This window comes from Symphalangus syndactylus, chromosome 12 (genome assembly GCF_028878055.3).
Source record: "Symphalangus syndactylus isolate Jambi chromosome 12, NHGRI_mSymSyn1-v2.1_pri, whole genome shotgun sequence".
Taxonomy (NCBI): domain Eukaryota; kingdom Metazoa; phylum Chordata; class Mammalia; order Primates; family Hylobatidae; genus Symphalangus; species Symphalangus syndactylus.
This window is the reverse complement of record NC_072441.2, coordinates 61,247,671-61,261,795: the sequence shown is the minus strand read 5'-3', so window position 1 is coordinate 61,261,795 and position 14,125 is coordinate 61,247,671. Positions and strand designations below refer to the sequence as shown.

The following is a 14,125-nucleotide window of genomic DNA, read 5'->3' as shown; positions in this document are numbered from 1 at the left end:
AACCCAGGAGGCAGAGGTTGCAGTGAGCCGAGATTGCGCCATTGCACTCCAGCCTGGGTGACAGAGCGAGACTCCGTCTCAAAAAAAATTTTTTTTTTATTTTTGTAGATACATAGTAGGTATATACATTTATGGGTTACATGAGATATTTTGATACAGGCATGCAATGCATAATAATCACATTAGGGTAAATGGGGTATCCATCACCTCAAGCATTTATCCCTTCTTACAAACAGTCCAATTATACTCTTTTATTTTTTACTTATTTGTTTTGAGACAGGGTCTCGCTTTGTCGCCCAGGTTGGAGTGCAGTGGCGCAAACATGGCTCACTGCAGCCTCCACTTCTCCAGCTCAGGCAATCCTTCTGCCTTAGCCCCCCAGTTAGCGGGGACTATAGGCACACAGAACCATGCCTGGCTTTTTTTTTACATTTAGTAGAGACTTTAAATTTTTTTTGTAGAGATGGGGGTCTCCCTATGTTGTCCAGGCTGGTCTCGAACTCCTGGGTTCAAGCAATCCATCTGCCTCAGCCTCCCAAAGTGCTGGGATGGCAGATGTGAGCCATGGCGCCCAGACTCTTTCAGTTATTTTAAAACGTACCATAAATTATTGTTGACTAGTGATCCTATTGTGTTTCCTTTTTAACATAGGGATTTTTATTAGAAAACATCCCCAACCTTTTAAAAACATTTTTTTTTAGAGACAGGGTCTCATTATTTTGCCCAGGCTAGTCTCTAACTCCTGGTCTCAAGTGATCCTTCCACCTTGACCTACCGAAGTGCTGGGATTACAGGTGTGAGCCGCCATGCCCAGCCAATCCCTAACCTTTTGAGGCTGATATTGCAGAGGAAAACCACATCTTCCTAGAAACTATCCCTTGGTGACCAGAGATAAAACAGGGAGGTAGTTGAAGGAATCATGCAGCTGACCTGCTTTATGGCAATTCTTAAATTCTTACCCTGTTATTCTTAATGGAGTTCTCAGGCTACTAGGATTCTTGGGGTAGAGACATTACGACTGCTATTAAATCTATTGCATTTATTGACTATTTCCAGCCTAGGATCTCCTAAATTCTAGACTTAAATATCCTATTGAGACGCTTTCAAGTATTTGTCCTACAAGTACATGAAACTCAATATATCCCCAACTAAACTCATCTTTCCCAAAACTGTTTTCTTCTTGTATTCTCTCTGTAAATGTCATTGCAATCCACAAAGTCACCAAAACTAGAATTATGGATATCACCTCTGCCTCCTTCCTAGTAACATTTTCCCATGTCCAATCAATTTCCAAATCTCAGATCCTCATTTAGTATTTTTCCTATTCATCATATCTTCTCCATCTCCACTAATTACTTGAGTTTTGGCCTTTGTACCTTTCTCCTGGCTGACTGCAAGGGTTTCCTTGCTGGTCTGCCAATCTCTACTCCATGCTACTGTCACTGTGGTCTTTCTGAAACTTGCCTCTGAACATGTTACTCTCTTATTTAAAACCCTTCCATAGCTCCTTCGGCACAAAACTCAAATCCCTTAGAATTTGCAGTCTGGCCTAGACCTGCTTCTTCAATTACCAACAGCTGTATTTTCTTTTTTCTTTTTTGAGACAGAGTTTTGCTCTTGTTTCCCAGGCTGGAGTGCAATGGTGCGCTCTGGGCTCACTGTAGCCTCTGCCTCCAGGGTTCAAGTGATTCTCTTGCCTCAGCCTCCTGAGTAGCTGGGATTACAGGGTGCCCGTCACCATGCCTGGCTAATTTTTGTATTTTTAGTAGAGACAGGGTTTTGCCATGTTGGCCAGGCTGGTCTTGAATTCCTGGCCTCAGGTGATCCATCCACCTTGGCCTCCCAAAGTGTTGGGATTGGGCGTGAGCCACCACACCCGGCCTGTATTTTCATATAATGTAAAATAGCTTTGTGGAAAAAAAAAACAAAACCCTGCATTAAATATTTCATGGGAAAAACTAATATACAGAAGAAACACAAAGAATGGAGCCTATAGGCCGGGCGCGGTGGCTCACCCCTGTAATCCCAGCACTTTGGGAGGCCGAGGCGGGCGGATCACGAGGTGAGGAGATCGAGACCATCCTGGCTAGCACGGTGAAACCCCGTCTCTACTAAAAATACAAAAAATTAGCCGGGTGAGGTGGCGGGTGCCTGTAGTCCCAGCTACTCGGGAGGCTGAGGCAGGAGAATGGCGTGAACCCTGGGGGGCGGAGCCTGCAGTGAGCCGAGATCGTGCCACTGCACTCCAGCCTGGGCGACAGCAAGACTCCGTCACAAAAAAAAAAAAAAAAGAATGGAGCCTATAGTCATGGTCATTAATCACTAACGGCTGACTCATGCCTGCATGTCTAAAAATTCTTACCTTTTTAATGCCAGTTTCCTTCACAGGTGACCTGATTACAGTGTCTCTATCCCCTCTATGTCTTAGACCTGTTTTCCAACCCTCAGAACTCCCAAACATCGGCTCCTTCCCTTTCTATTCCCCTCTGGCTCCATTCTCCCTTCCAGCCTGATTCCACAGCCACAACTCTTTAAGCAACACCTTCAATTTGGCACCCCTTGTTCTGCAGTCTCAAAAAAGCCGAAGAACTGCAACCCTTGATAATATCAGCCATCTAGACTAACTGCTCTGTTACTGGGGCAACTATGCATTATGGAGAAAATTCATTGACTATGGGGACTGATAGTAAAGCAAATTTAGAATCCAAAATCTTAGCTGGGGCTTGGCAGCTCTCTTACCTCCCTGGACAACTCAGTCTTGTTGAATAAATAATCACTGAGTGCTTGCCATGTGCCAGTTTTTGTTCTATTACCCCTTTTGTTCTGAAAATGCTTTTACATCCCTCATCTGAAATGACTTAATGTGGATCAAGTATAGAAAAAGAGATGGGATTACTTTAATTTGATTGCTTTATAGTAATGTTAAGAATATGTGAAAAATGACCTCATAAAACGACAACATTACCTACTTGACATTTCTTAAATACTCAATGCCCTGTAACGATGGCATAAACTTGTGCACACTGTTTTCTCTCCTGGGGTGTCCCTACCTACCTCCTGGGCTTAGTAAATTCCTAGTCATCCCCTAAACTTAGCTCAGTGTCCCCTTCTCAGTAAAGATTTCCCTGGCTTTCAAAGAACTGTGGCTAGGGATCCTATCCTGTGTGCCCCAGTGACACTGTATGCTGTGTGCCTGTCTCCCACATAATCAGTGAATCCCTTCAGAGCAGGGGCTGGTCTTTTCTAGCTTGTTAAGTCTTGGCATGTGGCAGGCAATCAATACACATGTACTGAATGAATGACTGCATCCTGGGACCCTGGAAGAATTAATTCCTTAACCTCTTAGTCTCGATGTCCTCACTCAAAAATATGGATAATATTTACATAACAGAGTTGTTTTAAGAATTGAGAGACAGTAACATTCGTGAAATCATTTTCACAAATGATAATTTCCTTCCTTTTGGAATATGAACACGTCAGAACCTTGCTATTCAAGAGACTTATATCACCCCTAGATCTGCTTTGCCACCAGATTCCCAAATGCCAGCAGAGTATACACTTTCTCTCTCAAAATATCTTTTTTCTTTATTAGCACTTTTCAGACTGAGTTTCATTCTTTTACAAGAGTTGTGGGTATTTGATGAGTTGAAAGAACTATGCAATAAAGTTTACAGTAGGTGGTTAGGCTGACTTACCAGCTGTCTTCTTCATAAATTCTGGCCTTATGGTATATAATTGGTGCTTCAGAAAAATTATACAATCTATGTCACAGATCTTCTGCTCAGAAAATATTAAAACTAGGATTTAAACTTGAGACTAAGGATCTGCTGTACTCTTGTTTCTCAAGTAAATTTAAAACAATTTATATCATGAAAAATTTAAAGATAGACAAAAGCACAGAATAGTAGAATGAAGCCCTCCAGCAGTTATTTACATTTTCGTTCTGGACAAAGATACTGAGTAAAGTCACGCAATTGCTCTGTTACTCGGTTTCCTCATCTGTACAGTGAGAACTTGGATTACACCAACACTTTTAAAACTGGTTTCATGATCTCCTTTAGGGACTTCTGGAAGTACGTAGGGGAGTGTGCTCAATGGAAAATCTATTCTTATCTTACCTAAGTTAGAGGGGATATAGAGTAAAATTTTATATACTAGGATTCATAATACATTTGCTTTATTTTTGAGACAGGTCTCGCTCTGTCACCCAGCCTGGAATGCAGTGGCATGATCTTGGCTCACTGCAACCTCAGCTTCTTGGGCTTAAGGGATCCTCCCACCTCAGACTCCTGAGTAGCTGGGACTACAGGTATACCACCATGCCTGGTAATTTTTTAATTTATTTTTTGATAGAGATAGGGTTTCACCATGTTGCCCAGGCTGGTCGTGAACTCCTGGGCTGAAGGAGGCCACCTGCCTTGGCCTCCCAAAGTGTGGGATTACAGGCATAAGCCACCGTGCCTGGCCTCATAATATATTTGAGCAAAGGATTTTGTAGCTAAATAGTCTAAAAAAAAATCACTGGATTAGACAACTTCCAACATTCTTTTCAGCTCTGAAGTAATGTAGTTTTACATATTTGACATATATTTAAATATACCTTGATAAAACTAATTTACTTTTTACATCAGTAGTTAAAATGTTTTTCTATTCAGTACATATTCAGTATGTGCAAGTGTATGAATGTGTTAGAATTTCCCCCTTTTCAATGACATTTGAACAATTTCAAAGAGAAAAAAGCTACTGAGGGTTTGATTCTCTAAAAAAATACTTTTATGTATTTGGAATTAGGTAATATCTGCTTATTTTTATGAATTACAAAAGTCTTTCTCTTTAAATATAAACTCCAGATTGTCAGAATTAAATTTACGGAGATAATATAAAACATTAGATGATCTACTTTCAAGCTCTTCAATATGTGAGTTTAAGTAGAGAGAGAAAAGGGAAGAGAAAGGGCAAGAAAGGGAATATCCATAAAAAGTTCATGAGAAGGAATGATCAAATTATTTTCTTCTACTAAGTTTTGCTGCTCATTTTCTTATTTTACCCTAAATCTTACTCCACTAGAAAAACAGTTACCTGAGACACCAAAAACAGTATAGCAAAATTGGTTTAATCCCAAGAAAGCAGAAAATAAAGAAGTCAGGAAACCATGGTTTATGAGAACACAGCACAGGAAGACTAAGTTATAGGAAGATGTGTGGTTTTAATCAAGAATTGATTTTTTTTTTTTTTTTTTTTTTTTTTTTTTTGAGACAGGGGCTTGCTCTGTCACCCAGGCTGGAGTATAGTGGTGCTATCTTGGCTCACTGTAACCTCTACTTCCCAGGCTCAAGCAATCCTCCCCTTAGCCTCCCAAGTAGCTGGAACCACAGGTGTGCATCACCACGCCTGATTTTTGTATTTTTTGTAGAGTGATCCTCCTGCCTCAGCCTCCCAAATTACTGGGATTACAGGCGTGAGCCACTGCGCCCGGCCAGATGTTGCTTTCTAAGTTACAGCTATTAAAAACATGAAGTTGATATATAGGGAGGTAATGTTTTCTTTAGTTTTCTATGTGTATTTTTCTCAGATATTTCAATGATATCAATGAACTTTCATTTTTAATCATTAAGTGTCCTCAAGGCTGCTGACAGGCAATCCTGCATTTCCCCATTCCATTCACGCTCACTCTCTGCGAGGACTTCTGCACACCTTCGCCTTTCTTCAAACTCCTTCCTCCATCTTCCCTGTCCTTGCTCTTCGATGAGCACCTTGTCTCCTATTTCACTAAGAAATCAGGAGCAATTGGAAAAGAACTTCTATATGCTTCCATTTCTCCTCTACCTGTGTCAGTGGCCATGTTCTCTGCCTTCCTCCCTCCAACAATCCAAGGGCGCTGTTCTAGCAACAGCCCCTTTTCTGGATGATCAGTTTTTCCCTCTTGTTGAGCCAATACTACCAGTACTCAAATATGCTATATCATCTTCCATCTTAAAAATGAACAAAACCTGCCCTACTCCAAATCCTGTTTACTTGTGACCCCATCTTTCTGTTTCTTTTTTACAGCAAAACCCCTCGTAAGAATTGTTTATACTCACTGTCTCCAATTTTTCTCCTCCCAAACTCTCTTTAACCCACACTCAAAAGGCTTTAGTCTAAGGGCATTCTACCAAAGTGCCTGCCAAAGTCATCAATAGTCTCTATACTGCAAATTCCAAGGCTCAATCCTCAGTCCTCATTTTCTGAGACCCACTCCAGCAGCGCGTGACACAGGTGCTTATTCCCGCCTTTCTGAGGCCGTTTCTTCATTTGGTTTTCAGGACAGGACTCTGCTTTGCTTTGCTCCTCCAATCACACTGGTGGTTTCTTTGCTAGTTCTTCTTCCCAATCTCTCCGACCTCTAACACACTGGGGTGTCCCCACCTCAGTCTCTGGTCCTTTTCCATTTCTACTTGTTCCCTCTAGTTATTTATTCAAGTCTCATGGCTTTAATTACTACCTGTATGCTGATGATGTAATAATTTTCAAACTTCTATCTCCTGCCCAGATCTCCCCACTGGACTCTAGTTGATCTATCCAATTGCCTACATGACATGTCCCGCTGGATGTTACATAGGGATCTCAAATTTAAAACGTCTAACACCCAAGCTCCCAATTTGTTCCTCTTGTCTTTCTCATCTCAACAAATGAGAGCACCATTCTTTCAGTTACTCAGGCTCAAAACCCTGGATTACTGAAAACAGCCTTTTATCTACTTATTTGTGTCCCTGTCCCCTTTGTTACTCCTACAGATTGTCTATTCCCTATCTAGCAGCCACAAGTCAGATAATTTTACTCCTCTGCTCAAAACCTCCAATAGCTTTTCTATCTCAGAGTGTGAGTGGCAGTCCTTTTTATAATGGCCACAAGACTCCTTATCATCTGACCTCATCTCCTGTCACCCGCCTCTTCATTCACTCTGCTTTAGACCTGCTGCTCTCCAGGCACTACTTGAATGTGCCAAGAACACTTCTCTCTCAAGGTCTTTGTCCTTGTTTCCTCTACCTCAAATACTCTTTCCCCTAATGCTGGTGTGACTTGCTTACTTCTTAGCTTATTGTCCATTTTCCTCTTAGAATATAAGCTCCATGATGGCAGGGACTTAATCTGTTTTGTTCACTGATGTTTCTCTGGTATCTAGAATATGGCCTAACACATGGTAAGGCACTTAATAGGTATTTATTGAAGAAATGAATATGTTCACTGAAGCTGTATTAAAAATTTTTGTTTATGTAATTTTACCCAAAACCTGAAGATGATGAAAGACCTATAGCATTAATAATTTAGAGTATGGAGAAATCATTTGGTAATAGGTAAACATAACTTCTAAGAGGGTCAGGTCAGTCTCCCAGGGAAGAAACTATCCCTTAACTGGTATTTTCCTATAAGCACTACAAAATATTAATGTAAAAATTTAAACAAATAAATCTTTCTTATACTTTTAGATACACAATCCATTTATTGGGTATCAACTTACGTTTTAAAACATGGGTCACCAGACATCAGTTGCATACTGATCAAAACCTAAACATAAAACAAGAAATATCACGATTATAAAAAATTATAAAATGCTTCCTTCACAGCACCTAGTCCAATATTTTCTATTGGGAAAGCATTAAATGAAATGATTGTTGAATTGGGTTATATCCATGGAAGGCTAAGGCAGGAGGATTGTTTGAGCCCAGGAGTTTGAAGTTATAGTGAGCTATGGTCATGCCACTGCACTCTCGCCTGGGCAACAGAGCAAGACCCTGTCTCTATTAAAAAAAAAAGAAGTGAGTTATATTCAATATTAAATTACTGCTCCATATAGATTAAAATCATTTTTAACATTTAAAACCTCAAAATTGCAAAAATCAGAATGGAAATAATGGAAACAAATAGCAATAATAATTCACCACTAATAATCCTGTGGGTATGTGGCTGTGCTAATCTATCTGTCTTTATTCTGAAATTCCTGTGGTGCCTAAGTCTCTAGTAATGTTTTCCTTCAAGTTGCCACGTTGATGTTTCAAGGGATGCCAGCTGGTGGCTTCTAAGAGTAAAAAGCTTCTGGCCTTTGTTCCGGCTTTAGATCAGAATTTAAAGCTTTTTTTTTTTTTTTTTTAAATTATTGAGATAAGGTCTTGCTTTGTCACCCAGGCTGAAGTGCAGTGGTGCTATCACAGGTCACTGCAGTCTTAAACTCCTGGGCTCATGATCTTCTTGTCTCAGCCTTCTGAGTAGCTGGGACTATAGGTGCATGCCATGCCTGGTTAATTCTTTTCTTTTCTTTTTTTTTTTATTTTTTTATTTTTTTGCAGAGATGGGGTCTTGCTTATGTTGTCCAAGCTGATCTTGAACTCCTGGCCTCAAGTGATCCTACCACCCTGGCCTCCCAAAGTGCTAGGATTATAGATGTGAGTCACTGTGCCCGGCCAGGATTTAAAGCTTTTCTAATACTTTCTAAGATGCTGCTATTCTCTAGTTGCTGACTACCTTTAATAGTCATAGGACCTCTTTATGTTCTTATGGGAATAATAATGATAATGGTAATAGTAACAACATTAACCACAATCATGATTTGAGAATTCATTATGTGCCAGGCATAAAGCTATGTGTTTAATATGCATTATTTCCTTTAATTTTCAGTATTCCTATGAGAGAGCAATATTTTCATTTTAACCTCAGGGAGATTAAATGACATTTTAAAAACCAGATAACTAGTAAAGGGCAGAGCTGAAATGTGATCCCAGGGCTGCACATAGCAAAATTCATAGTCTTAATGAATAAAAGGATATATACATTGTTGTATGTTCTCCAGCTAATGGCTGACATGTATCTTATATAGCCTTATTTCATTCCTATCTCCTCATCCCAGCACCTCCATGACTATTCTTTTTCTCTTTAAATGCCAAATCTATCCTGCTGCACTGATTTCCTCATCATCTCTTCTTTCATAGAACCCTGAGGTCTGCTTTCCAGCTCCATCAAAACTGCACTCTTGAATATCATGGATGTCTCTCAGAAAGGAGATGAAGATGGCACATACAGCTTTTAAGGAACTGAATAGTTAAGTAGAACAGAGATGTGGGACAGTAGTTGGAGAAGATGAGAGGTTAATTTTTGTCCTTTTTTATAAATATGGGAGATAGTGGAGCTGTTTCTTTATATGTTGATGAGGACGGTTCATTCAAGGTAGAGATGATGAGAGGAGGGGATAAACTAAGGGGTAAAGCTCTTGATTAGGCAAACTTTGGATTCCAGAAGCCAAGAGGAAGGACTGACTTCTGACAGGAGAGGAGACATGCCATCCACTGTAACAGGAGATGAAAAGGATAAGGCGGGAGAGGCAGGTAAAGTCTATGATGGGAAAATGAGGGAATTTGAGTTTAATGGCTTCTGTTTTCTCAATAGGATAACACAAGGTCAGTATCTGAGAGCAAGAATAATGTGTTGGGATATGAGGAGAAAAAAGGTATGAGACAGAATATCTAAAATTGAGAAAGGAAGCATATGAACGAAGTAGAGTATGATTGCCAGATGGCAGTGAGCATGGCTTCAGTAATGGCAGCTAGTCTGGTTGTGTGATTCTCTTCAGCAATGCTCAGCATGCAAGGGTAGATATTTAATAACTGAGTTCAACAAAAGTTGGGGATTATTCAGACAATGCAGGGAGACAGGGACAGAGGGGTCAGGACTATTTTATTTTTTATTTTTTTTATTTTTTTTAGAGATGGGGTTCTCACTATGTTGCCCAGACTGGTCTTGAACTCCTGGCCTTATGGAACCATGCAATTTAAGCTGGATAAACAGGGAAGTGGAAGCAAGTCAGAGCTGATGGATAGTGGGAAAGTGGTAAGGTTAAAGACAGCTAAGTGAGTAGGAGACTAAGAGGACTGGAAACATAAGAGATAGTGGTAGGAGGAAGAAAACTTTAAATTGACATTTTTTTGGGGGTGAAGTTTCTAGGAGTAAAAAGGTCTAGACTCTAGAGTGTGACCATGGGAGTAGGAACTGAGATGAGGAGGAGGAAAATATTGCTGGAGATAGGGAGTTTAAGGAACTGAGAAGCCTTAGACTCATAGAAGATCAGCTATCAGGAGAGAAAATATAGATAAGGTAGTCCACAAGGCTAGCTTGCCCGCACAGATGGTGAAGCCATGGAAAAATGATGACCTGAGAAGAGATATAGAGAAAAACTGTGAGCCAGGAGCTAACTCATCAATGGATAGGAGCGAGAAGGTATCTAAGGGGTCAGGAGATGGCAGAGATTAGGAAAGGAGAGAGTGTTATAACTGAATGGCGTGATCTTCAAAGAGTATGTTTTTTTTTTTTTTGGTAAGACAAAGTGGGAGACATGGTGTGGAAGGATGAATGGGAAGCCAAAAGGAAACTACTCCATGAGTTGGCTCTTAGGAATGTGAGGGTCTGAAATTAAAAAGTTATTTAAATTTCCAATGAAAACACTGTCATTCAGAGAAGAATTATCCATCTTTTCATTAAGAAATATGAGGAAATGGCCGGGCGTGGTGGCTCACGCCTGTAATCCCAGCACTTTGGGAGGCCGAGGCGGGTGGATCACGAGGTGAGGAGATTGAGACCATCCTGGCTAACATGGTGAAACCCCGTCTCTACTAAAAATACAAAAAATTAGCTGGGCGAGGTGGCGGGCGCCTGTAGTCCCAGCTACGTGGGAGGCTGAGGCAGGAGAATGGCGTGAACCCCAGGGGGCGGAGCCTGCAGTGAGCCGAGATCGCGCCACTGCACTCCAGCCTGGGTGAAAGAGCGAGACTCTGTCTCAAAAAAAAAAAAAAACAAAAAAAAAAAAAACCAAAAAGAAATATGAGGAAATAAGAACCCTGACCAGGCAGCAGAAGATATGCACTCTGGTCCCAGCTCTGCCACTGACTACTTTTATGAGATAGTTTCAGCTCTTCATCTATCAAACATGAATAACAATCTATCCTCATCTGTCTAACCCTGTTCATCTTATGGAGATATGGGCAAGTGCTTTGAAAACTTCTTAGAGTTATAAAACCACATGATGTGTACAGAAGTTTATACTGTGGTACTTTTTCTAATTTCTTCCTTGTCTTCTGAACATTTTCCTTCCCATATCAACTCTCTGTCCCACCTTTCTTTCCAGCTGCTAAATTTGTGTGAGGGTTACAAAAACCACTTAATGCATTGGACTGGCTATAATAACCATTTTACACATTTTCATATGTTCAGAGCTTAAGATTTTCTGCAAAAAAGTTTGAAAACTGTAGAGTATAAGGTAATTCTTTGCTTCACTAGCTTTTGAACACCAGTTTTTATTCAGAATTATTTTCCTTTCTTATTAGATAACTTATCATTAGGTTAGGGGTAACCTAACTGAAACACTGCAAAAGTTCTATCTAATGGGGTTTCCTAGGTGCAAAGTACTTTACAAATATTTTCTCAATTAATCTCATTTAACACTACAATTAACTCTATGAAGTATATGTTTGCACTCATTACTAGAGTACATGGCTCCTGATGGTACTTGGAAAAAGCCGGGCAGATGCCCAGAAGTGGGTTCCATCTGTCACTTCACTAGTTTACAAGAGAACCCAGTGGCTTCTATGTACCCATCGCAGCTGCTCTGTAAATCACCTTATGGGAGCTACAAACATTTTAAGGTATTCATTAATTCATCATGCTCCTTCCTCCCAATGAGCTCTTACGTTGTAGTGGTGTATGTATTCTCTGAATGTTCAAAACAGCAAAGAAAAATACCTTAGGACCATGAAGGTGAACATTTGTTACTTTTCACTGCATTTGTGACTTAGATGGGGTTTTTCCCTAGGTGATGAATACTTCAGTGGTATGCTCAGTTTATCATATCAGCATTGATTCACATCTTGTCCTTGACAATATATACATATGCTTATTTAAAGGCAGATAATCTTATTTCTTGACAAGTAAATCCTGAAACGTGCTTACTTTAAGAATGGAATTATCCTGTCTTGTATTTTTGGTATCATAGCCTTCCAGTAAACAGCGGCGAGTGGTATTTCCTGATCCAGCAAACTCTGCCAGGTTTAGATCTGCAAAGCCCAGCTATGAAAAGAAAGAGAATTATATTAATAGACCATCTAGTAGGCTTCTATCATATGCTCCTTAAAATAAATATTCAACCCGTACCCTAGACATGTTTTCTCCAACTTCATTTATTTGCAATTTTTGACATCTTAATACCTGTTCTATTATTTGCTTTGTGTTTTTAAATTGGTTCACCTTTTATATGAATTTATTTATTTATTCTACTCTTGTGTTCAGCAACAGGATCTTTGAAATCAGATTTGATGTGGTAAATATATTTTTTCTATATACACTAAAAAATATATATTACTGTTAAAGTAAAAATAATATATATCAAACAGCTAAAATCATTGCAAGTAGTGGTATTTACACCACCCTGTGGGAAATACTAGCAAACCAAGAGTGACAATTTGCATATACCAGAGAAGAATGATTAGACTCTTCTCTCCCTATTCTGGGTCGGGCTCTATGCCAAGTTAACCACTGGTGAAGGCAGATAGTTGCAAGTTATTAAGTTTTCACTCCCCATGCAAGAACTGGAGTGACTTAAGTGAATCACCTATTTTCTTTGGTAGCAGTGCCTTCTCTTTCACTGCCTTCCACATTTGCCTTGCTGATCATCCTTAAACTGAATCTCTCTTTATGAAACCTAATTCCTCCCTTTCTCAGAGCTCTGCTCCACATCAACCCTCTCCGCTGCTGTCAGAAGTTCAGCTCAAACCTGTTCCTTCTTGTTATTACTGCCCAGGTTCAGTCCTCATTTTCTGCAGCGCCAAAGGTTGCCCTATAGTCTTTCCTCTGATGTTGCTCAACCCTGTTTCTCATTTCCATGTGGTACAACAAATCAACCCCATTATATCATTATATCATTTTTTGAGCAACCTAAGTCTATATACAGTCTTTTTATTAACAACAAAAAAATGAATTGAGTTGCAACTTATTAAGCATGTTTCCATAAATACACAATAAAAAGTATTACACATTTCAAAAACTGCTGTGATTCTAAGTTGTTTGCCTTAGGGTTTTAAAACACACAGTGGGCACATATAAATGGCATTCAAGATGAATATTTTAATTGCAGGCTGGAGCATTATTTTAATAGCTTTTAATTGGTACAAAAAGAATGAAGAATAAGAACCCAGAGTGCAGTTGAAGGGCCACAAGCCCCAAATGCAGTAAGTCAGACACACATCAGGCAGCAGTAATACCCACCTAAGTTGCACATGGTTACTCTAGTCTTATTGTCTTTTTTTTTGAGATGGAGTCTCACTCTGTCACCCAGGCTGGAGTGCAGTGGCATGATCTTGGTTCACTGCAAGCTCCGCCTCCCGGCTTCACGCCATTCTCCTGCCTCAGCCTCCTGAGTAGCTGGGACTACAGGCACCCGCCACCACGCCCGGCTAATTTTTTTTTTGTATTTTTAGTAGAGATGGGGCTTCACCGTGTTAGCCAGGATGGTCTCGATCTCCTGACCTCGTGATCCACCCGCCTTAGTCTCCCAAAGTGCTAGGATTACAGGCATGAGCCACCGTGCCCGGCTGTCTTATTGCCTCTCTTAGAGGGGCAAAAGATCAGCAGAAAAAGCCTGGATATGTCCAGGACAAAGCCATATCCAACTGGGCATGTGAATACTTAAATGACTGATCACACATTATCAGTGCACCCTATTATGATTCATACATTATCCTTCTCATTGACCCTCCAACATTGCTTTCTCATCCTCACTCTCTGCTGATGACCTTACTTCCTATTTCAATCGGAAAATTAAAGCAATCAAAAGAGCACTTAACTTCCATAAGCCTTTACTGCCAGTGACATCCACTCACCTACCTGCATCTGTGCCCACATGCTTGCTTTCCCACTTACAGTACTGTCTGAGGCCAACCACTCTCCTCTCGCCCACTCACGTTAATCACTTCAGTTATTCTTTCTGCTCTTGTGCATTCTAAAATTTCCCTTCTCTGCTGCATCGTTCCCAAAAGCACACAAACATGCTGAATTTTCTTCTACTTTAATGAACAAAAGAAAACAAAACAAAACCTCACCCTTCGTCTCT

The 14,125-nt window shown here is 40.2% G+C and overlaps 1 protein-coding gene across 1 annotated transcript in view; it reads right to left on the bottom strand.

Moving 5' to 3' along the window:
- The window catches only part of EEIG2 (EEIG family member 2), a 78,323-nt gene that overhangs the window by 15,412 nt on the left and 48,786 nt on the right, over positions 1-14,125 (bottom strand). The window contains exons 4-5 of the mRNA XM_063624401.1: positions 11,971-12,087; positions 7,499-7,545 (exon numbers count right to left, since the gene is read on the bottom strand). Coding sequence (XP_063480471.1) covers positions 7,499-7,545; positions 11,971-12,087 — 164 coding nt within the window. The remainder of the gene's footprint in view (positions 1-7,498; positions 7,546-11,970; positions 12,088-14,125) is intronic.